The sequence below is a fragment of the Gorilla gorilla genome, chromosome 12 (genome assembly GCF_029281585.2).
Source record: "Gorilla gorilla gorilla isolate KB3781 chromosome 12, NHGRI_mGorGor1-v2.1_pri, whole genome shotgun sequence".
Classification (NCBI taxonomy): Eukaryota; Metazoa; Chordata; class Mammalia; order Primates; family Hominidae; genus Gorilla; species Gorilla gorilla.
This window is the reverse complement of record NC_073236.2, coordinates 62,252,027-62,278,491: the sequence shown is the minus strand read 5'-3', so window position 1 is coordinate 62,278,491 and position 26,465 is coordinate 62,252,027. Positions and strand designations below refer to the sequence as shown.

At 33.6% G+C, this 26,465-nt stretch overlaps 1 protein-coding gene across 3 annotated transcripts in view; it reads right to left on the bottom strand.

Moving 5' to 3' along the window:
• LRRTM4 (leucine rich repeat transmembrane neuronal 4) overlaps window positions 1–20,849 on the bottom strand; it is a 775,458-nt gene extending 754,609 nt beyond the window's left edge. Inside the window, exons 1-3 of one of the 3 annotated variants that reach the window (XM_063695749.1) lie at window positions 20,565–20,849; window positions 20,119–20,269; window positions 16,763–18,309 (exon numbers count right to left, since the gene is read on the bottom strand). In XM_063695749.1, coding sequence (XP_063551819.1) covers window positions 16,763–18,309; window positions 20,119–20,122 — 1,551 coding nt within the window. In that variant the 5' untranslated portion in view covers window positions 20,123–20,269; window positions 20,565–20,849. Of the gene's footprint in view, window positions 1–16,762; window positions 18,310–20,118 lie in introns of all 3 variants that reach the window. The other 2 variants (XM_063695748.1, XM_063695747.1) reach the window with 2 other exon arrangements.
• Window positions 20,850–26,465: the final 5,616 nt, after the last annotated feature.

The window sequence follows — 26,465 nt, the reverse complement described above, 5'->3', positions numbered from 1 at the left end:
ACAATAAAGGCAGAAACAATAAAATAAAATATAGAATAATTTATATATAAATGAAATTAATTTTCTAATCATACAATCAAATCCTACCTAAAATAATTAAAAGCTGAACGGCAAGCTCTGAACAATTTGCAATGTTTATAGAAGCTAAAGGATTAATAAACTACTTAAAACCTATTATAAGTTAATAAAATTATGAACAAGCAAAGAAAATGAACATAAAATACAGAAATTAAAATATACAAATGTCAAACATAAGAAATTGCATGTGTCACTAGTAGTCACAGTGGTGGTGAATATTAATAGAACAATAAAATATCATTTGATCTCAATTAGAACAAATCATTGCAAAAAAATTTAAATGTTGAGGTGAGAAAATAAATTGAAATATCACCATAAATTGTTAATCATTAAGTGTATCGGAAATGACATAAGTGCAAACATTATTGTCCTAAATTTGCTTATCCTGAAAATGTCGAAAACACTACCGAAACAGAATTGGAACCCATATAAAATTAATTAATATTATTCACTAACTAAAATTATGTGTAGACGAATGCTTACTGATATATAAACATGTTCACAAGAGAGTAAGCAAAAATGGCAGATTATAAGCAATTCGCTTACATTATTACTTTTGTGTAATAAAAATGCATACACAATTGTTTTAGAAAAAAGATCATAAAAGTTATACAAATTTTTTAAATTTTTGCTCTTATGTATTTTATCATTTTGAACATAAACATGTAATAAAATGGCATATTAATGAACAAAAGTATGAGAGAAAAAATTTATATTAAAAAACTGAGCCACACAAAACTGTATACCGTAAAGTTAATCTATAGCTTTGAACTTTAGTGATATAAATTTATCAATATTTTGAAATAAAAATTTATAAAGAAGCTTTTCAAAGAAGATATCTAATTATCTTTAAAAGGCAGAAAATTTTTTAAAAAGTAAAATTTGGGAATGTAATTATTCTTTCAGTAAGTATTTATTAAGCTTTTATAGTATACAAGACACGGAGTGAGGCACTGGAATTATAAAGTCCAACAAAAAAAGTCATATGTTACCTTCTACTGGGTAAATTAGATCAAGTAGGATTGGCAGACATTAATCAAATCATTATGAAAAAGAAGGGATAATCTCAACTTGGGTACATCTCATGTAGAGTACTAGATGGGTGAGCAAGAGTAAAACAAGGTGGTTTGACTATACAAGGATTTCTGCAATGGCTTCCTGAGGAGCTGGTGAATGCGAATTCATTATATGGAGGTGAATAGTAATCTAGGGCCAGACTTACATCAACACATTGTCCAAGGAGAAAGAATGCAAATAAGAGGAAAACAAAATAAAGCCAGTGCCGAGAGTACAGTCATCCATGAATGGAGATTGTAGAGCAAAGAGAGTGTAAAATGAAAATCTGTGAAGGCAGGGCCAGGTCATTCAGGGGGTTTTTTTTTTTTTAGCTTATATTTTGGTTCTCATTCTATCAACAATAGGACTTCACTAAACTGCTTTAAATAAATAATGGAGGATGTAACATGATCCACTTTTGTTTTGGAAGCTGCACCTTGCCTGTAGCAGAGAAAGAAATTCAATGGAACAAGAGTTGAATTAAGGAGACTAAATAGGACAAAAATTGTCACTAGTAAAGATGGAGAGACATGAATGAATTTGAGATTTATTTAGGAGGTAAAATCAATAAGACTCCAAGATAGATTGTTTATGGAGTATGAGGGTGAGGATGGGTTTAAAGATAATTCTGGAGATTGTGACTTTCCAAGAGGGATAGCTTCATTCACAAAACAAGAAATACCAGGAAGAAGAACATGTGGAGAAAAGATCTTGGCTTACTTTTGGAAATGACTTTAAGATGTCTCAGATATCTGAATTCAGGTGTCAAATAAGAAGCTGGCATATATTTATACATGTGGGGAACTCAGAGAAGAGGTCAAGCAACAGAGAAATAACATGTTTATTTTTAGTGAATAAATGGTAGTGTATTCTGTGTGTGTAAATGAGATCAGAAAGAGAGGGTGAGAGGGAGAGACAGAGATGGAATAAGATGATGGAATAAGAGAAGACCACAAGGATGTAGCCATAAGAAAAACATAAAACTCAGGTAGAGGAATTTGAGCTTACAAAGACATGGAAAAGGTGCATGATTAAATGAAAAATGGATGAACCCATGTACAGAAGTCAAGAGAGGAAAACATTTAAAGAAAGAAAAAAGGCCAACTGTTAAAAATTATTGAGATATCAAAGTAAAGCAAAGAATTTTTTAAAAAATTATAAAATGTGGTGATGATGAAGTCAGTGGCAAGCTTAGCAAGAGCTGTTTGGATGGCATAGTGGGCTCTAATGACACATGATAGTAGGTTGAAGAACTTAGCAATTGATGGAGAAAAGTAGACTGGGGTAGAATCTTTTGTAAAGATTTTCTATGAAAGGGAAGTATAATATAGAGCAGTAATAGAGGAGAATTTAAAGTCATAAGAAAATTCTCTCTCTCTGTCTCTCTTCCTTTCTTGAGTGGTAATACTCAAGTATGTTTAAAAGCCTATAAAAATGATATAGATTCAGGTCAGCAAACTAACACATGAGCTAAATCCAGACTGCCACCATTTTTTGTAAATAGATTTTACTGGGACACAGATGTACTCGTCCTTTACATATTTTCCATAGCTTTTTGTACTATAGTGACAAAGTAGTTGTCACATCGACCATATGGCCCATAAAGTCTAAAATATTGACTGTCTTATTATTTGCAGAAATAGTTTGCTGCCCTCTGATCCAGATAAAAGAAATAATTTGACTACATAAAAAAGTGAAAAGTAACTGATAAGGTAAAATTACTTAATGTCAGAGAGTATTGGTGGAGGAATCATTCAGACATCGGCAGTATTATACCCTGGGAAGTAGAACATTGATATAATTTCCTTTAATTTGAAGGTAATTCTCCACTAGTTCTTTGAAAAAAATCAATAAATCTGTAGATCTTTAGCCATTATAAACAAGAATCAATTAACAAAACAGAACGTTGAGGCATTTACAATTTTAAGGAAAAATTACATCTAATGATCTAACAATTTTATTCTGTTTATAAGAATACAGACTCAAGGAGCTGACATCCCTTATTTATAGTTTGTAGTGCAGTGGTCTATAGTAATTGAATGAACAAATATATGACTAGAGAAAATGTTTAAGGATAAGTATTACATAAACAATTTGTTATACATGCTAAATTTTCAAAGAAATGTGGATTTTGTAGGAAACTATAGTTTAACATTCTGCTTCAAAGACATAAAAGAAAAATCTAAATAAAATTTATAATTTTTTCTCAGCATTGCATCCAAAAGGGGTTCTACAAAGGCAAATTTTCATGAATATTTTATACATTTCAAGGGAAAACAATTTCTATATTATTTTAATGATTTTAGAGCTAGAAAAAATAAATTATTAAATATAACTCAACTAATAAAGAACATAATATTAAGATCTCTTTTCATTTAAGAGATAATTATAAATTACAACTCAAAGTAAGCACAATATGAGCTGATCTGGAAAAGAATATAATGAAAGAACAACCATAATTTATTCCAGAAATACAAATAACATTTAATATTATGAAACACTACATATATAATTCATAAAATCAAAAACCAAAGTATAGGAAAAAAGATATTCCTCACCAAAAAAAGAAAAAAAGCTAAAAATTCATTTGGTAAACTTAGTGTCTCTCCTATTGTTAATTTTTATAAATGAGACTATATGATAATTGTGATAAATAAGATTTTGCTAAAAAACAGTGTTTTCCTAGTTTAAAAATAGCACAGAGTCCAGTGTTACCACATGCTAGTATAGGTACACAACATATTTTTGTTGAATAAATCAATGAAGTGGACCAAAATACAGTAGTCAAATTAAAGTTAGAAACAAAAAAATTGCTCCAAATCACCATAGTCATTTAATGGTATTCTAGAAGATTTCCTCTTAATATGTAGAAGTATAATAAATAAGAAATGTAACTATTAAAAAAGAGAAGATAAACATTGTGTTTTGCAAAATTATTTTTGAACTAAAAATTTTAAAAAATTATTCTACTAAAATGAATGCATATAATCAAAATATTGATGCCTATAAATATGGACATACATATACATGCATTATCATATCTGTATTAGAATTTTAAAATGAATCAAATGAACACATCTTTAAAGGGGACATAGAAAGGAATGATATAAATCGAGCTCTATGACAATATTTTTTACAATATTTCCTTTTGAAAAATGTAGAGATTTCAATTATTTCAAAATTGATTCATAGATTCACATAATTCTAGTCAAAATACCAAATATGTGTGTTCAGGGAAGAGAGAGCGATACAAAAATCTCATTTCAAATAGAAATGACAAAGAAAAACCATGACATTTCTTTTTTAGTAGACGTGGAATTTAGTGGTTGGAGCAAGAATACTTATTTATAAAACTTAAAATATATTGTAAACTATAATAGTGTTTGAAAATATGGTTCTTACATTGTAATAAAGAGTGAATCCTTGAGTGGAATATAGAAAGCACAAAAATGACCTGGATATATTAGAATTTTACGTTAGTATTAAGTAAAATATCCGGAGAGAATTATAATATTTTAGCAGGAAAAAAACAAGTTAGTTCTCTATTTCACACGGACACGCTAAAGTATGTTTTAGATTAAGAAGTAAATGTAAAAATAAACCTAGAGATTAAATTATTAAGACATAGTAAATATTTAGTATACACAGGATGAGAAAGGCATTTTTAAAGTAAAAGCAATGTAAGAAAACATAATGAATAATGTTATTATTGTTGACTTCAAAGACTGTTTATATTCCACATTTCAAAATAAGAAATCCAGTAACACAAAATGTGAAAAAAAGGTTCTACTACACTAACGTCAAACATGTAAATATTAAATGCTAAAAAATAACCTGTCAAATTGCTGAAAAAGAGATAATAAATAATGTTAGGGGTATACGTGGAAAAATGGGAACTCTTTACACAATGCATGTGGTAAGATAAAAAACATAAAAAGTTATATATTTTTGAGAGAGCAATTTTGGCAATGTGTTAAGTAGATTACATTTTTTATTCTTTCTAGCCACTTATTCTCTTTTGTAGGAATCTATCAACATGATGAGGTAATTTAAGACATTTTTGTGACGGTGAAATGAACCATCGCAAATGTCCAACAAAAAAGGGAGGCATAAGTAAAAGCTGACACATCTTAGGAATATACTTTCAAAAACTATGTTTTCAAAAGCATTCCTATTCATAATAAAATGTGAACTTCAAAGTAATACTATGCAATCATATACATACAGTTTCTAATATGAAATTAATTTTCTCTAATAGCCACAGTCACATACCTGTGCATATGATAGAATTTATGTTCCAGAATTTTTAAAGTATTACCTCTGCATAGTGGGGCTTGTTGATAATTATTTTGATTATTTTTATAAATAACTTTATGTTTTCAATATTTTCTAAAAAAGCATTCATTTACTTTATAACTAGAAAATAATGGAAATTAAAATGTATCATGTTAATCTACAAAATTATACTCATTCATATCTCAGAATAACCTGTATCTTTCTAATTGTTTAGTATAAGTAGAGTAGAAATAGTCAAACATTGTAGGATAAAATCATATATTTGCTTACATAATTAATTATGTAATCTGTTTCAATAAATTTTTAGTAAAAAACTCAGTGAGAAAGAGAATGAATGCTATCTTCTTTCTAGCCCAAGGATTCCTTGTCAATCTTCATGTTTTGTTGGAGAATCATATACACATTCCAAAGGAAGAAGTTATACCAAAGGTGAAGGGGCAACACATTGGAATGCTGATTTTAAATCATCTCTTATCCTCCAGTCATTTGGGAAAAGCCACAATGTGAGTTGTCAGATAACCAAAGAGATTGTGATTTGCAAAAGTTAAAAATTTATATTTAAAGTTTAAATTCCCTTACCTCTCAAGTTTCAAGATTGACATCTAAGTAACATTTCTCAGAAATTAAAAAAAGGAAAAAAGAAAAGAAATTCTAATTAGAATACCACACGCCACGTCCCAAAGGTGAGAGGAAAAAGTGGTTGAGAATATTTGTTCTCTGTGGTTCAGAAGTTACAGAGCAAACAGCTACTATCAAATTGGAATCCCTAAGAGCAATGCACAAAATGGAATTCCAGAGTGGCATAGACTGGTGTCTATAGAGTGGTGTCAAAACTTAATCATCAAAGACAAGGTGAGCATGGTTACCATGATGACAGCAAAGTCAAAGCAGTGATCAGAATACCCTGACTCAAAAAAGATCTATGATGCTGACTAGTGGATCATGGTGTCCCTAGAAGAGAAGTACGTACAAATCCATTAAATTCATACTTGATCTGCATACGTGGAAGAGTTCTAGCTCAAGTGAACAGAAGTCTAATTTGAATCACCAAAATAGTCATGATCCCATAATCAATTCCCAGACTTGAGCCAGTTTACAGACCCAGAATCCACTGAATGAAAAGGCAGACAGGTCCCCTTGAGGAAGGACCCTGCTATACTACGAAAAATGTACACTGTTAAACTTTCCCCCAGCCTTCTCCAGCGAGATCTATAACTATTTTCTAAGGTGACTGTGTATTGGGGAATGTGAAGTAATCAGATTTTTGGGGATTACTCGACACAAACTCTGAAGTGACACGAATTCTTGGAGATCCAAAACATCCCTGTGATCCTCCAGTCAGAGTAAAGGCTCGTGGAGGACAAGTGATTAATGTAATTTTAGCTCAGATCCATCTCACAGTGAGAACCAAAGCCGTGTTATTTCCCTAGTTCCATAGTGCATAATCAGAATACATACACTCAACCACTGGCCAAATCCCCTCATTGGAATAATTATGCTTTACCAATCACAAAGAAAATCATTTGTTTTCTCAAGCAAATGTAACATTATTATTTTGTCTTTTTTGTCTTTATGGGGTTTGTTGTCAATGGTGCCCTCTCTCATTTCATAGCACATAATCATATCATGAGAAATATTCCATTGAAAAACTTAGAAAGAAATGTGTTTCAGTTTAAAATATACTACACTATGGGGACAATAATAAGAATGATGCAATACATATTTCTACAAATATAAGAGCTTATATTTAACCAATATAAATACTTATACACAAATTATTAAATTATATATAACATACATATATATGCACTAGAGCAATATCAATTCTTCTTTAAATCACTTACTAATAACTTCTGAATTCAAAAGGAATATTTAATGTATTGTTGAAAACTCCCACTTGTGATGTGTGATGCATAAACACCTGGGGAATGAAAAAACTGTTTCTAAGGCCAGGCCACAGCGGCTCATGCCTGTAATCCCAGCACTTTGGGAGGCCAGGGCGGGCAGATCACCCGAAGTCAGGAGTTCAAGACCAGCCTGGCCAACATGGTGAAACCCTGTCTCTACTACAAATACAAATATTAGCCAGGCATGGTAGCACATGCCTGTAATCCCAGCTACTCAGGAGGCTGAGGCAGGAGAATCGCTTGAACCCGGGAGGTGGAGGTTGCAGTGAGCTGAGATGGCACAACTGCACTCCAGCCTGGGCAACAGAGTGAGACTCTGTATCAAAAAAAAAAAAAGCCAAAAACAAACAAACAAACTGTTTCTGCTTATTAAAATGAACTGAAGTATGATATCTGATAAGATAGGGAATTTATAAGTTGTTTCTCTAACTCCTTTCTTCTTTAGACATAGTAACAACAAAATAATTATAAATGCTGCTTTCTTTGCAAGGTGAATAAAATGTTCAGTCAAGGGAGTATTTTACAAATCCTGGGGTATTATTAAATATTGCCAGCTCTGGTACCCAAACTAAATTACAGCTCAGACAAGGGACAGAAAGGTCATGTTTATTATTCACTTTAGTAAAAATGTAACCACAACACGTGTTTCTACATCAGGGAGTATTATAACCATCATCATAACTAATAATAACAATGAAAATAATACAGCTACATTGTATTTTGCATTTATCAGTAAACAGTAGGGCTTACGGTTAATAATCATTCATATTTACACTGAAGCTTTTTATGGAGGAGTTCAGAATGGTTTTTGAATAGTACCTCATTAATCATTTTAACAAGTTACTTGGAAAGTTATTATCCTAGTTCAATAGATGAAAAAATTATATCACAGAAAGGTCAGATATATATTTACTTGTCCAATATTAGAGAAGTAAAATGAGTCCGCTTCAAATCTAAGACCCCTTTTTCACCCCTTGATCTAACCACTGGACCAAGGCAATATTTGTCCATGTTGTGGTTTGACCATCAACCTAAAGTACTTCATGGCTGACCTCTCTGCTATTACTTTTACAGATCTATAAACAGAGAAGAAAATATCATTTTTTCATCTATGGTGACCATACTAAAAAAGACTCAAACCTAATTAATGTGTATTTCCATTGTTTCTTTAAGTCTTATTAGAAACAATTGACAAGAGTGGTATCAATTTACAATTGTAAATATCAAAGCACTTAATAGTGAAATGAATGCATCATGATGAAATTTATGATGAAACAAACAATATTTTTAAGGTGTCATTTGAAAATAAATTTATTTAATATGAGTCAGTTAAAGGAAACAAGAAATCAACTTTTAATAATTTAACACCTCAAATATTTAGATCTTCAAGAGCAAGTGAAAGAACGTATGTTTCAGTTAACGTGGCTTCAGGAAGGAGGGAAGAATTGAAATGCAAATATAGAATTTATACCCAAAGACTGTTTCTGTTTGTCTCAATAAAATCATCACAATTTCAAGGCTTTGCCTGATGACATTTTATTTTAAGAGAAGGCAACTAAACAACAATTGTTATACTTTAAAAGTGAAAATATAAAGTGAATACGAATTAAGTAGCATTGTCCTTCCAAAATAAAAGAACATTTGCAGGCATTTTTTTCTATATTATTTGCTACTCCAATATTAGTGTCTATGTAATTTTGCTTTAAGTTAAAAAATTTAGCCCAAATGGAATCAAATCATAACTCTATATATTCCTATTTTGAAGCATATATTACTTATTTAGATCTTAAAAATATAGTGAATTCTCTTAAACAACTCATCCATGTTTATCTTAGTTTGTCTGCTTTATTAAAAATTTGCTCACTTTTTAGTTTTTAAATCAATGATATTTGAAGATCTGAACCATTAAAATGTAGGTAAAAGTAAAAATTATATGTCATAAGTTTTGACATTATAGTTACTCTATGTCTGACCATTTTATTTTAAAACCTGCAGTCAAAATGTTTACTATACCTTATTTACTTCCACTAGAAGAATTTGTGTTTAAAAAGAAACAAAATGGAAAAAATGATTCTTCTTGCTAGATTTAATGATTATGTTTTTCCACTTTTCTCTCAGGTCTGAATTCAGTAAACAAAGAGATGGAAAACTAGGTAAAGAAGACAACATACCTTACAAGTTATGGTGTACAGACATCCTAAAATTTGGAAAACAATCATACCAAATTGAGGCAATGAGAGAGGAAATTAAAAAAATTACTTTTCTGTCATTAAATTCCTTTTCATGTATCTTCCACAAATATTTACTTTTGAGACAATTCATATAAACTGGATAAGTTAGTACAGAACTGTGTTTATTAAAAAGCAATTATCAGTCTGTATTCAAAAGCAATACCATCTGTATTCAGTATACATGTTAGTATTTTAGAAATATTTATAGAAGATACATGAGTGTTTAACTGTATATAGCTGTTTAAATGAAATATTTCAAAGTTACTTCGATATTTATATTTCATATCATATATATAACATTAAAATATTAGTATATTTTATTTCCATGTACAAACAATAATGCTAAATGCCATAACCTTATTGAGTTATATATTTGCTTATTTAAGCAAATTTGCTTATTTATTTTAAGCACATTTGCTAACTTATTTTAAGCAAGTTTGCTAACTTATTTTAAGCAAACTTGCTTATTTATTTTAAGCAAATACATAATAAGGTTATGGTATTTATTATTATTGTTTGTACAGGGAAAGAAAATATACTAATATTTTAATGTTTGTGTTCAGGGTTTTCCTTTTAATTATGCTTCTTCATATTTCTTTCTGAATTTCTTACATGTTCACCATTTTTAAGTATTTTATTAATATGTATCAGCTTTGCTGTCATTTCATTCCCCAAACTTATGTTTACAATATTATAATGTATAGATTTGACTTAAGGTCAAACTTTATGACCTTAAATCAAATGACTTTGCTGTCATTTCATTCCTCAAACCTATGTTTACAAACCTTATGTAAGTAAACTTAAGGTGTTAGCTTTCATATATTTTTATTTGTATGTTTAAGAGACAGCATCTTAGTTTTGCCCAGGTTGGAGCACAGAGGCTATTCATAGGCTCAAACATAGCTCAGGACAACCTCGAACTTTTGGCCTTCAGTGATCTTCCTACTTTAGCCTCACAAGTAGCTGGGACTACAGGTGTACCATATTACCTGGCCTCCCTTGCAAAGGACTAATTTTCTGTGGCTATGTTTGTTTAGATTTTAATTTCTCTTGGCAGTGATAGCATTATTTTTAAACTCTTTAGCAGGAGTTTAAATACATAGTCTTTGCACATATCTAGCAGCTTCTAGCAGATGTTTATTTAACAAGCCAATTGTTTTGATACCTTAGGAAATACTGTGCTTTTTTTCTCAACCTTTCCTACCTTACAGTTACAATTTTAATGGCTTATGGAGTGCATGAGAAAAATAGCCCTGTAATTTCTTTTTCCTTTCATGAATATTGAGATTTTATTAAACTGACTCAATGAATGATGGCTCTTCTGGTACTATAAAAAGCAATTTTAATTTTTAAAATGTATTCAACATCACTTCACGCTTCTCACTGATCAAAAGACATACTAGTTTTTCAAAACTCTCAGTGTCTAGTGATATACAGGTTGCTTCTGCTTCACTTTGATTTAGTGAATCATGAAACTCTAGAGACATGAAAATTCAGATGAGTCACCAAGTCCCCAGTGAAAATATTACTGAGCAACTCCTAAAGCATAAAACTATCTCTAAATGCAATTCCTGAGAAGAACTAGGGATGATTACATTTTATAAACACAGAAAAGTCTCAAGAAGGAAATTCTGGTATCCTGTGGATATTATTGGGGTGTGTCAAAAGCTACACATTCCTAAGACCACAGACTTCTCAGCTGGGAGCCTTCAAGAGCAATCATTTATGAAAACCTTGTCTGTGAGAAGCTAATACCAGCTAATTCTAGAAAAAAAAATGGGTCATTTATTGTCAGTTTAAAATCTTTCCTAAATTAGCTATGTCAGTCTTTTTTTGGCAGCTGTCACTCTTCACCACTACCATTTGTGAATTCTAATGAAAACTCTATTCACAAATAGATTTTAATTGGACCTAATTCAGACAATCGATTTTTTAAAAAGCAGACATAGTTTTTTTTAAGTGCTTTCAAAATATCTAGTTACTTAGCAGAATTTCAAAGACATATATGTGTGTGGGAGTGTGCACTCATGTGCTCACACATTTGTATGTGTGGGTTACATATTTTCCCCTCAAGCATAAAGAAATTGTATGGCTGCTCACCTGGGCACCCTGGTTTTTAGTAACTGAAGAAGTTCTTTCTTTTCTCATTGACAAATGAATGTAAGTAGCTCAGTCTTTTTCTCCATAGCTCATCCTGCTTTTTTAGTTCTGAGAATGACCATAGAGACTTTACAAACTTTATACTAATCCGAGAATTGCTTTGTGTTGGGAAACACTGTGCTAGCTGAGTCACTTGTTTGAGAGATGCGTCACAGAAAAACGAAGTGAAAAGTCTAAAGCAACACAAAAAATGGCAATATGTAGTATAAATACAGACTTGACTATGTTAAATTTTGTTTTTTGAAAAAGAATTTTAGACTACATAGATGTAAGATACTTATAATTTATATTTTATTTATTTGTTTATTTTGAGATGGAGTCTTGTTCGGTTGCCCAGGCAGGACTGCAGTACTGCAATCTTGCACTGCAACTTCTGCCTCCCGGGTTCAAGCGATTCTCTTGCCTCAACCTCCCTAGTAACTGAGATTATAGCTGTGCGCCACCATGACCTGCTAATTTTTGTATTTTCAGTAGAGACAGATTTTCACCATGTTGGTCAGACTGGTCTAAAACTCTTGACCTCAAGTAATCCGCCCACTTTGGCCTCCCAAATTACTGGGATTACAGGCATGAGCCACTGCACCTGACGATACTTATAATTTTTCAGATATGATAATACATTTACCTTAAGGACCATATTCCTAACTAAAAAATCTTGGTGATTTTAACCCAAAATATTTGTTACTAATAATTTAAATTGTCGTAAAAAATTTAATTAATTTTGATGGACATTAATTCTGATGGAAATATGTTTCTATTTTGTCTTTATATATACACACACAAACACACACACACATTTATATATATACAGACATACGTGGATAAACTCACATACAAACACACACACATCCTATTTAAATATACAAATACAGTTTCAATCATAACATTGTACCATGACACAGTTGTAGTCAGCCACCTAAATAAAGTTTGTTTTCTATAGCTTTATGTTGATCAACTGTTAATTAAACTCAAGGTAACTGGGCCTGCATTCCTTAGAGTCCTCTTTATATATACATTATGCTTAGTAGTCCTTGGAAATTCACTTAGCACACTGAAGAATATCAATATCTAAAGTGTGAAAAGAAGTTAGTGGTCTACTTTATACCAATTGTTTGAACCTGACCTAACATAGTCCATAAATAAAAATTGTTAGAAATGGTTTATACCACCCACTGCATAACAGTGAAAGAAATTATATAACCTGAACTGAAAACCAGTATATTTTTAAAATTTTGCTCAATTTTGAAGAAAGTAATGAAAATATTAAATATTTGGAAAATGTACACCTATATTGTCACCTTTACTGCCATTTTCCTAATAGCAGCACTGTTAGCACTATGGGATCATTAAACTTTATATTTCAATTACTTAACTATTGAAACACTTTGGATGGAGAGTCTCTTTAGAGACTACATTCATTCATTTTAAATTTTCACCAATTTAACTTTTTTTAATGTACGAAACAAACTACAAATGTTCTTTCTTGTCCTTTGTTCACATTGGCTAATATATGAAGGCCGTTGTTACTTTCAGTTGATAAAACAAATCCTAGAAGAACCAGATATTCAAAACTTTGTTCTTTACAATTTCGAAGGAAAAAATTGATATACAGAATGAATCAACTTTATATCCCTGGTCATATTTTTTAATGAGATAACATTATGCCAAGCTTCACAAGCTATTTTTAAAAGTAAATATTTGCATTTCCTCTCTATATAGTAACACCTTACTGTTTTAGGAAAAGCTGTATCCTTTTGGCTTTAAATTCTCTTTTCTGAGTACATACTGAGGATGTATGTACTAAGTGAATGATTCAGTTCAACCAAGCACACTGATCCACTCAAAGTATAATGATTAGGATGTATGTATCCCTTATACTTGTGCTATAATTCATATTAATTACTCATAACTATCTACTCTATTTCTCTTTTATAGATATGAACAATTTTTACTGCCCAAATTATTAAAATATTATCCCTCGTTTTATCAGAATGGTATGTGCACACAGACTTTTCAGAATTAAAACTTGCAAAACATAGAGAAAATTATTTAATTTGAAAATTGCATGCTATATTCGTGTGGAGGCTCACAAACACCAATCTAATAATCTCAATTTAAAAAATCCTTTTAAAAGAAACAAGCAAAATGGATATTGTAACCATACTTAGGTCATGGTAACTGAATATAAAGTTAGGTGGAAAGTAGAGTTTTTAATTTAATGCAATTTTTATTTCTTCAAGGCACTATCTTAGAAAATTAGCATTTGGTGCTAAGTTTTCCAATTAAATATTTATGGCTTTATTGGGTAGAGTTTGGTGTTTTTAATTTTTTTTTAAAAAAACCTACCTCACAAAAATGTCTTATAAATATATTAATGGTTCTCTGCTAAACTAGTGATATATGAGACTTATGAAAACAATGCCAGGCTAAAATTCAGCATACTTCTACTATTCCAAAAACATTGTAAAGTTGGGCAAATCGCTGCCCTCTCTTGGCTCTATTTTGTAGAGAGATTTTGTCCAAAGGAATATTTCTCAACAGGAGAAATTTTACTCCGAGTGACAAAGAAGTAAGAAGTAATTAGGGTTTTCCCTATAACAATTTCTAAGAGTTTGCTTTTCCTCACCGTTTATATCTACCTATAACTGTAATACAGCAAACATTCTGTCAAAAAATGGGGTGACCCCTGCAATGTTTGTTTTTGTATGCTTTTGTTTTAAAACAAGTTGAAATTCATTTAAATATAGTTTTATAGCACCCCCCTCCTCATCCTAAATGGACATATGATCTTCAATGTATAGCCTACTAATGTCCATGTTTGAGGGCACAGAAAGTTTGAGCTACTTTAGTAAGGATTCCATTTTGACTCAACAGAATTATTACAATATTTAATTACATTCTTCATTACTTAATGCCTTAACACATTCATTTCCAACAATACTAGTGCAATTTCATGACATTAAATGTCAATCTATATAACACATACAATATCAAAATGTGTTTATTTAAACACACATTTTAATTAAATGAACCATCTTTTAAACTTGTTTCTGTCATGGTAATGCCTAGGGTTTTTGATGGAATAATCTGTGAAATTTAAGATCTCTGGAAAAGTTTTAGAACCCCAGTTCTCAAATCCTGGTTCTTTAAGAATGTTTCTTTCTTCTTGGTGATTCTTAAAAATAAAAGTTAGCATTCTACTCCAAAAGTCAAGAGAAAATGAATTCATGCATCTAGAATTTTCTTTTCTTTTTATGTTACCAGCCTTTAAGAGGATCACAAAATACAAGGAGAACCCAGAATAAAATAGGATGAACTTGTGTTACTAATACTCAAGTATATTGTATAATTGTGGGCCTGCAATAAAAACATCAAGCCTTGTTAGACTTTTATAGAAAATCTTTTATTCTTTTTAATTTTTAAGGGCAATTGCTTATACAGTTTCCTTTTAGGAATTTATTATCTGGGATTACTTCTCTTATTTTCAATGATACACAAAAAAGGAGAAAATGAATTCTTTGAAGAACAGTTCAATAGTCCAAATTGTACTGAGTTAGAGATTATTTCAAATTCAGTGCTTTGTCTGAAAACATTTTCATTAGCATTTGTAGTTAGGACTATGGAAAAATTGGAGTATATACTATCAAAGAGCAATTATATTTTCCAACTGTTAACTAGCATTAGAAAGGGCAACATCTTTAAGTACTCATTAAAACTGTCTTTTGAAAGAGTGATCATCTAAAATCAGATACTAAAACATTATATTGCCAGAATTTAACCACTCTTCACTAGTTTCTTCCAGCAACAAGGCCTTAGTAGTCAGTCTTTGCACATAATGATCAACATTACCAAGAAAAGAACAATTTACATCCAGTATTACTTATTGACAAGTTTGAAATTTGTGACTATTTGTCTGCTCACTAACATGATCCTGTAAGTGATCTTTAAAATTAAATAATCAGAAACCGGGTCCAAATTTATTGTTATAAAAACAAAAATAATATAACATGGAAGGTACACCTTTATTTGAGGCTGTTACAGAAAGGGAGGATACCCAGAACTTAAACCTCTCTCCTTTTATTTATAAATATTTGTATCACTTATTTTTGAATAAGTTTAACAAGAATACATATCATTTCTTTTGGGGATGACAGCAATACTGACAAACAGTCCCTGTTATGACTGCCATTTTGTTATTGCTAAATCATCCACAAAATTGTGACCTGATTTTAGTTACCAGGGACAAAGCCAAAGCATAGAATTGAAGTTTCATTCTGATTAAACACAAATAGCCAGTGCATAAAAACCTTTGAAATCGGATCTATATCCCAGTAATTAAAAAACAAACAAACAAACAAAAAACAAAAAAGGAAGGAAAGGAAGGAGTGAAAGAAAGTAGGAAAGAAGGAAACAAAAAAAAAAAAGAAAGAAGCCTTAGGAGCCTGATATAATTACACAGTAGGCCTCTGACATTCTCTATGCTGGTATAATAACTAAATGGCAAGTAAGACGGGTGTGAGATCCCTGTTGCATGCTTTCATTAAAACTAAAAATTTACAACAAAATCAACCCTTGGGAAAATTGCTCTTTGGTTTAAATCTTCATTACCTTCTGGAATTTTGGTAAACTCACTTTATTTTTAAATTAAGCTGGCCCCTCTTCTTTACTCCATTACAAAAGTCAAACACCAAGAACCAGACAGAAATTTCAGAATGAAAAGAGTTTTGTTTGTATGTGTGTTTTTAAGTCCAACCCCTGTATACAAATTGTTAAAAAGCAGATGTTTTAACATAGTGCTTTATTCCAACTTATCCTTGAATGAACTTCCTTCAAGTTTCAACCATTTAAAAAAAAAAAAAAAGCAGTCAATTTCCTGGTGGTTGTAATTTAATTAAGTAACCTTTCACACTGAGCAAAACCCAAAAGCAAAAGGGTCATTAATCTTTCTAGTGATTAGAGACACCTCTAGGGCTTCAAACATTTACCTCTCCTTCCCCGCAGTAGAAATGCTTTTAGGAGGATCATGGTTCATACCTCACATTCCCTGGAGCCAGAGATGGTATATGTGCAGGGCCCAGATCCATTAACCGATATATCCATGGTCTCAGAGTTTGTAGGCTTGTAGTCCACATAATACTCCTGTAAAGGGGAATTCATTTGTCTTTCAGACTCTCTGGCCTTTTTCCGCCGCCTCTTCATAAGAGAGTGTTGCTGGAGTTGTTTCATGCTGGCTGGGTAGCGTTTCCAAGACACATAGATCACCAAGAGGATCATGGCCACTGAGAGAAAGAGAGCCACACTCCCGGCAATAATTTTGTGAAATGAAACATGCTCATACTCTTGCTCTGTGCCAGGAATCTGAAACCCTGGGGAGGGGCTTGGTGTTTCAAAGGTGGATTGGGTGACGTCAGGTTTGAAGATGGTAGGTCTAGGGATAATCAGAGGTTTCTGGGGAGTTTGGGGCACTAGGTGTGATCTTTCTGTGTTGACCACCTGGACTTCAGAACAGATATTGTATGTTTCCACTGCATCACTAACCTTTTCACCCTGGATGTGCTTAGGTCCCGCACATATCATGGTGCTTTCCTTATTTCCTTTGAAATTCTTAAGCCAATAAAATAAAGGACAAATGCTCCGACTGCATTCCCACATATTTCCAGACAAGGTGATGGATATTAATGATATCCACGCATTGACAGTTTCCTGTGAGATATTGGTGAGCTTGTTGGAATCCAAATTCAATTTTTGTAAATTGGGGAGGCATTTAAATGTGCCCGGCTCAATTCCTTGGATGTCATTCCCTGATAAATCCAAGTTGTGTAAGGAACTCCAAGTCCATGTCAAACCTTGGCTAATGGAGCGAATCCTGTTCCACTGTAAGTAAATTGAGCGGAGGTTGAAGAGACGTGGAAAATGAGCAAAGTTGATCTTGGAAAACTGGTTGTGCTCCAAGTGGAGCTCCTTTAACTTCAAGAGGCCAGCAAATGCATTTCGGGACAAGCTTCGAAGACGATTGTAACCCAAATCCAAAAAATCAAGATTCCGACAGTCTTGAAAAACTCTTATGGGCACAGTCTTTAGTGAGTTAGATCTCAAGTGCAAAATGATGAGTTTCCGAAGGCCTTTAAATTGTTCAGATTGCAATGTCTGAAGCTTATTGTAGGAGAGGTCCAGATTGCGGAGATTGGGAACTGGGTGAAATGTTTTATTGTGCAGATAAGTAATTTTGTTGGAGCTTAGAATTAATTCTTTCAGTCTACGGATCCCTTGAAATGCATCTTCATCCACTGAGCTAATGTAATTATGGTCAAGATAAAGCCATATAAGCTGGTTAAGGCCGGCAAACTGATTGGATTTGAGCTTTTGAATGCTGTTGAACCTTAATGATAAGCCTTGTGACCCTCCAGAAATGTTCTCAGGGATATCTGCGAAAGCATGAGACTCACAGTACACAATTTTGCCATCACATCTGCAGTTCTTTGGGCAAGCTCTCTGAGCACCCGTGAGCATAACAAGCAGCAGTGTAGGAAGTAGCACCAGCACCACACTCATGCCTTTCAGCTGCGTAATTAAATGGAAACCTACGATATTAAAAAAAAGACAGATGCACATTGTGAAGCTATTAAAATAAATCACCGTCGGTTTACCAACAACAGGGGCATTTCCTCTAGTGTAGGAATGGGACAGTTGATTTAAGGAAAATGCATTAACATTTCGAGCATTATTTTCTTCAGTGTTGCATGTTTGCTGCTTAGGTTTCACTTTTTCTTCCTTGATCTTCAAATCACCACAGTCCCATAGAATTAAGAAAAGCCTTTTTGAGTTTCAGGAGTTCCTACTTATTTCAACATTGAAAAGCACAGAGCCTTTCTCACCACTGAATGCTGACATTTTAGTAACAATAATATTTGGCTAACCACTGTATTGAACAACAGTACCAAAAGGAAGTGTACTATGTGCTCTGGTAAGGGCAAAAATGTGACTTAGTAAACCTGGTACCTGTACGTCTTTCCCAGTTGAGCAAACAGGCTGTGATTTGGCAAAGGAGCTTCAGTAAGCTGTCAAGGTAACCCAAGTTTGCCCTGCCTGAAATTGTGTACTTATTGCGTAATAAGATCGCAATATGTGAGCTCTGAAAAAACAGCATTGAGACTGGTATAGGCAGCCAATGAAGCACTGGATGAAGACTAATAACGGTACGAGGTGCTCTCAAGTTGTTAATAAGCATAGATTATTGCATACTGTGGCTCCCTGCCCAACGATACAGGAGCTAAGACATCTAAATACTCATAACAGAGAACACTCCAAAGTTAAGACTATCAAAATTCTTATTATTTGCCTAAAAAGCAAAATAATATTGTGTAGTATTACTTTGCCATTATTTTAAATAGAGTTGTTTTTGCAAATTCGAAGGATAAACAAGGAAAGAAGCAGCCAACTACTGTTTTTCTCTACATCACCCTGATCTCGTCACATTTCTCACTGACTTTTTTCTCTCCTACCTCCATTAACTTCAGAAAGCCTGCAAAGTTGCAATCTATTGGCACTTATGCTGCATTTCCAAGGCATTGCATGTTAAGGGACTTCTTTCCTCTGTCAACAGTAGATTAATTATTTCTTAATTGAGAGAAAAAAAAAGAAACAACTACCATGTGTTGCAGTTTCTTTTTTTTTCTTAAATTTTTAAATTTTTAACCAAGAGGCAGTCAACCAAATCCCTAATCTAAAACCCATCCTTCTTCTCAAACAGTTAAGTTTTTCTTTTTTTTTTTCTTTTTAATTTAAAACCCGATCTTGCTCTCTGTCCTCTTGCCAGCTACAGACTCATTGAAATACATTCCCGCTCTCCCAGACAGGAGAAAGGGGGGGAAAAAAGCCAGTCACACTCGAAAAAATAAGACTGGCAAATGACTGCTGGAAATTCAGAAGCTGTGTTCAGGATCCAGCTTCAAAGATAAAACAAGCCCTTGTGCAACCTCTGATAAAGTAAGGACCCCACCCCTACACACACGCAGCAAAGTGTTAACAGTCATCCTGACAGCTACCAGAAACACAAGCCTCATTAATATTATCAAGAAATAGAAGCAAACACAGTATTTATCTCCTTCTCAATTCCCAAGCTGTTGATACGCAGACAGTAGAAACAGTCTTAAAGATATTTCTCTAGAGTCTGTTTAAGTTCGTGTTGTGCATTTATAGATTTAAAAAAAACACTGCAAAAAGGAAAATGATCTAAAAATATAATAGCAACTATAGTGAATCAACTGGCAAACTCAAAGGCTGCTGCTCTTTGCCTGTTTCCCCGTCTTTTATCTGCTAATGCCACTACTGAGGATAGGAAGCCAAGAGGATCAGCTTTGCTCAGAAGGAAACAACAAAAGTTCACTTACCCATCCTTTGTCATCCAAAAACGTTTCCCCCCTCTCTCAGCTTTCTTCTTATTTGGTCTCTTGTGCGGAAACCACCACCACCTTCATGACACAGTGCGGCTGTCATTCACACCATTCTGATCCCGCATGTGAGCTAGTAGCCCCATACAAACTTCCCCGAGAGGACAGGCAAAAAAAAAAAAAAATACATATATATATATATATACATATATATATATATATATATAAAAATCAGCACAGGGTGGGATGGTTGGCGGGGGCAGGGAAAAGGAAGCCGTTGGGGGGATAGGGATGGGGGAGGGCCTCTAGGCTCTGAGGACCATTGTGTAATTCACCAGAGACCCATCAGCAGTAATTGGCAATCTGTGCAAAAGAGCTACAGCCCATCTCGGAGGTAACCAACTTCTCTGTAAAAAGAGAGGAAAAAAAGAAAATCTTCAGAATACCTGGCATTCCTTATTGTGCTGGCTTTTGCCATTCCCAGATAAAGCAATTCATCCTCTGGATTTTCAGTTCTTGAAGCAAGTAGGCCTCCTGTGCTGTATGAGACCCCAGTTTAAAAGCTACGCAGGCTAGGTTTATCCATTTAGCTGGTCAGGTTTAAAGTGTTTTGTAGCTGTGCTGAGAGGCAGCCCTTGTCTAATTCAGAAGGCTTTCCAGAGACTGATGATGCTCAGAGCTTGTTGGTGCTAATGCTTGAGTTTGTGATACACTGAGTGCCCTCCGCTGGAGAAAACAGATTGCACATTAAAGACGGGAACAAGTGAGCCTGTCAGTGGTGTGCAGCCTTCCCTTGCTCAGAAAGGGAAATTAAAGGCACAGAATCACTATTTTTTTCTCTCCAATAATTTAAAAGGTTTATGCCAAGGAGTTCCTTTCAGTTATAGCAAATATTAAGTAAAATACTGCTTCTCTAAATGTTATGCAATTAATAGTTTTTCAAAGTTGCCATGACCTGAAATTTGTTTTTTCTGCACATCACTGGAGATTTATCATCTTTTGCAAATGACAGAAATTGTTGAAATTTAAGTTTTATTCACTGTTGCTGTTGGTTTGTTTTATTTATTTATATTGTTTTAAACTAACCACTTACGGAAGAAATCTTACTCAAGGGAAAAATGCAATTTTTATCAATTTTAAACAGGTTACATTTAACATGTTTAAGTCTGATTTTAAAATTCTCAACCTTTGACATAAAATGCATTTTACAATTTTGTGCATTTTATTGAACAGTCTAGAACATTACTTTCTAAAAGTTGACATTTTTAGTCTTAAAGCAGTTATAATCTATAGTATATTACCAAATGTGAAGGTAACTAAGAGATAAGAGTAGAATTCTAGCTTGACATTCTTAGTGCAGCCACTATCCTTAAATCATCTACATTTAGAATGCAAATCATTTCTTATGCAAATCACTTATTGTAATGTGCAATTCCAGAAAAACAAAAGCACTTGAGTTCTGCATTATCATGGTATTACTCTAAAATGTGCAGAATATCCTCAGAATTAGAAGGGATGACATGATAAAACACCTGATATATGTAATTTAAAAGGACCTACACACTTTCTTTAAGCTTGGACAGACGTTGAAAAACATAGTGCATCACCTCCATTTTTTCCTCATTTTTACTAGTTTATTCCATAATCCTCTGGCAGATAACAATTTTTAGAATAATCCAGGAGAATGAATCAATGTAATGCAGGGAGAGACTGCTAGGTAAGACTGCTAACCTAATTTAGCAGACGTGAGAAATTTAAATGAATTTTACATAAGCATTTAGAATTGCTGTGGATGATCGCAAATAGATATTTTTAGAAAGAGCCTTGGTTTTAGATTGTTTGCCAAAATATTAATAATTAAGGGGGCTTATCATATAAATAACACATATAATTTGACTCAGATTTATGAGTAGGCAGTTGCAGGCAATTGTCTCATTACTAAGATTTCTTGAGGAACAGAAAGGAATAATATGTCCCCCAAATATATTCCTTTTCCACTAACTGATACTTGAATTTCTATTTTAGAAATGTGTGCCTTTGGCTTAAGGCTTAATACCTATTAAAATGCAAATGCACGCCAAAAGAGGCAGGATTATTGTGGTTGCTGAAAATAAGTATATCAATATAAATGTACACATACTATTTGTTCATAGTGGTGTAGTTTAATATAGAAACACAAAACCCACCCAAATATCAATGGTAGAGGATGAGTGAAGGGAAAATTAATATATTAATAAAATAGAACACACACTGCCATTAAAATTAAAATAAAGGGTGATATATGCTGATAGGAAATTAGACCACCATGTATAAAGTAAGCAAGGTGGGGCAGAGAACTCAGATAGTTAAGGGCAGTGAAAGGGAGTCTATTACTGTAAATAGAGCAAAATAAAATATTCAGAGCAGACTTTCCTGGAAGATGGATTATAGAAGTATTTGATTTCGTCTTTTATTATAAAATTGTCTGTGTTTTCTAATTTTAAATATAATGAATATGTCATGTGTGATATCTATCAATATACGTGTGTGTGTGTGTGTATAACTTTTTCTTTGTTTGAAATCAGGATATGAAAACAGCTTTGCTAGAATGTTGGGAAAACCCCAGGATATTCTCTACATCCATAGTGTAATAACTGGCCCATCTATAGTGTAATAACTGGCTAAAATGCAAATTTTGTTCAAAGTACCAGGATCTAACAGGTGCTACCTTCCAAAGTACATGCTAGATTGTATGCAGAATTTACAAAGAAAGTGGCCAAAAGTCTCTTGAACACATTGTAATGATATAAAGGGTAAAGAAAGTTGAAAAAAGTAGAGGATGTTGTGTGGAAGATTTGCTTGGAAGAAGCTGTTTTGGTATCATCTTTACACACACACACCCTTCACCCAAGAAAAAGTGGTGGGTTTCTTGGCTCCTCAGCTTAAATTAACTATAGTGATAGGGACTTCCACAGGCACCTTGAAGAGCTTCTTATGTGTTGCCAACAGTGAGCCTAGCAGAATGGGATGGTATCTGATTTCTGTTGGTATATCCAGAGGATAAACAATGGGTTTTCCAGAGCAAAGTAAAGTTAGTGTTGTGTTGAAATTGAATTGCATTTTCAAAGTTTGTCTGGATAAAAATAGGTACATGTGTTTTCCATGGAAGAGAGGAGGGCTATGTGGGAGAGAGTCAGTATGGAGCTGTTTCAAATCCTGATGAGATCCCCCCATCCCACAACGGAAAGAGCGTGTGAGTGCATTGCCAAATCAAGCAAATAAACAGAAAACAAACAGAAACCAATCTAGTGTGGACAGGCACCACGTAAATCCAGATAAAAAGTATATTCTTTGTCGTTTAAGTGCTAATAGGGCTACTAAGGATCTATCAATGCATTCACAAAAAAAGAAATATGTTTCAACATCTCTTAGGCTCAGAGATAACAAATCCTTTTTACAGTAATACCAGTCAACCAAGATGTTTCCCGGGCAGTTCGAAACAGCAGTTAGGAAGTGTGGGAGGGGGTCAGCAAGAATGAGAGAAGTTGACTATACTTTCTCTTTTTGTTCCTAGGTAGCAAATAGCCCATTTGCACCTGGTCCTACTGGGGGAATGGGGGAAAATGCTTCCAATTTATATAAAGTACTGATCATACTTGATGGACTTAATATTTTGATTTACCAACTTGAGACTTCACGTACTAAGAAGATAATAGTATATCTTTGTTACCCCAAAGAGCATTTAGAGACCACACCTTGGGTAACTTGAAATTGACAATGTTGAAAGTATTTACAACCTAGAAATGGTTACCAGCGGTGAATCTGTATCCAAATGGGTCTGCAGCAACCTCAATTCTTGCCTCCTCAGAAAAAGGAATTCGACCTAGGAGGCTGAAGGAAGAAGTAGAGACCCAGGCAAGTCTTAGAGCAGGAATCAAAGTTTATTAAAAAGCTTTTGAGCAGGAACAAAAGAAAGGGAAGTATACTTGGAAGAGGGCCAAGTGGGCAACTTCAAAGACAAGTGCCGATTTGACATTCTGACTTGAGATTCTATATGTTGCACACTTCTGGGGTCTTGTGTTACTTCTCTCCTGATTCTTCCTGTGAAGTGATCTGCCACATGTGCAGTGGCCTGCTAGAACTTGGGAGGGGAGCATGTGCAGTGTGTTTACTGGAGTTCTACACATAGTCCCTTTTGGCTTTCTTCCCTTACTAGTAGAATGTTCCTAGAGGAAGGTCATACACCAGTTAAACTCCGTCATTTTGTCTCTTAATGTGCATGCTTGAGCCAACTCACCCAACTTCCTGAGATCTTATCGGGAAGCTGCTGATCACCCGTTTCATGTGTTTTCCATCTACTGGGAGACGGCCCTTCCCTGGCGCTGGCTGTGACCAATTATTATTTTAGAGAGACAATTAGCAACTGCCTGACTATCACCTGATGGTCATCTGATATTTCTGGGTTGGGGAGGGGGGCCCTCTCCTGCCCTGTTCATGTCTGACTAGCTACCTACTGTAACAAAATCAGCAAAGGTTAAAAATTAAGTGTGATTGCCAGGCATGGTGGCTCACGCCTATAATCTCAGCACTTTGGAAGGCCAAGGAGGGTGGATCACCTGAGGTCAGGAGTTCGAGACCAGCCTGGCAAACATGGTGAAACCCCATCTCTACTGAAAATATAAAAATTAGCCAGGCATGGTGATGGGCACCTGTAATCCCAGCTACTCAGGAGGCTGAGGCAGGAGAATCACTTGAGCCCAGGAAGTGGAGGTTAGAGGGAGCCAAGATCGCGCCATTGCATCCAGCCTGGGGAAAAAGAGCAAAACTCTGTCTCAAAAAAAAAAAAAAAAAAAAAAATTAAGTGTGATTTATTGTTTTGTTGTGTATCTAGACTTAAGTGATAGATAAAATATTAATAATATAGATTAAATTTTAAAAGGTACTGTGCCCGAAGCTACTTATTAGGTTGATGCAAAAGTAATGACATTTTTAAAAACCTCAATTACTTTTACACCAAACTAATAAATGTAAATAGCATGAAAATGAGAAAAAATCTTCCAGTTTTTGAAAACTATCTTCTGATTGAACAAAAAAGTAACTCATGTTATTGATAAACAAGTGAAATTTCAATATACATCTGTCTTGTTTCACTTTTGTCTTACTCATTAATTTAAAAAAATCAGACAATACTCATGTTGGAATGACAGTTGGAAAGCCAGTTGTTAAACATTTTCATCAGCACACCACTCTACCTAGAGTTAATAGATGTATTGCTCCAAAGGTGAACTTGTCTTAACAAATAAATGCTAGTGATGGAATGGATTTGAAGAATTCTTCTCTTTCTTACCCCAGACACAATTAAATGTTAAGAGAAAAAAAGACAACTAAATAAAACACTGCATGTGAGTAACATGAGGCTCCTTTCCAATTTTGACACTTCCTTGCTTACAATTTTTTGCTTATAAAACAATCCTACAATATCCAGACCATGGGAACACTGGAAATAAGAATATATCTGCATTTCTTATTGAAAGTTACAATAACATTTTGGTAGCACCACATGTGATTTTTCTGTTTTGTACTACAACAGTTTGAACCTAGCACCATAGTAACAAATTGTAGATGCTCAACAAAATATTTTAAAATGGGTGAATGCATTAGTCAATTAATTACTCAAGTAATCTTGCAACCACCAATGATTCAATAAATCAAGTAGTCAATTGCTATTATCACAAGTAATGTTGCCTTCAGTATCTTCAATACTTTATTTTATTTCTAAAATATTATTCCCCAATTAAAAGATTAAAAGGCTATGTCAGTTAAGAAATTTAAAGTTTCAAGTAACAGAAATCTTAATTCAAACTGAATGAAAATAAAATGAAAAAAAGTTTTAGCTCGTGTAAATTAAAATTGCATAGTCAGATACAGCTTGATCCAGTAATTCGATGTGTCACTGATATCCACTTTCCTCTGATCCATTTCTCAGACGTAATGCCCAGTGTGTTATTTCCATCCTGATTCAGGGTTTAAGATAGCTCCAGTCCTACGTATATTAATATTCAAGAAACAATAAATGTCTCATTGGCTCTAGTGGTACCTTTTGTTCACACCTGAATAACATTCTATGTCCAGAGAAATGAAACGCCCTGGGTGTTTTACTTACAGTTCATGGATTCTACCCTTGGGGTAGTTGTGGGAAACAGCTTCTAAGAAGACATGTGGACTGAAAATGGGAGGTATATATAGGTGCACAGCCCTCTCAGGGTCATCATTAAAAAGCAGCTGCCTTGGTGCCTTCCAGAACACATCCTTCATCTAGGTGGGGACCAATGTAACTAATCTTTATCAATGGACTATGAGCAGATTTG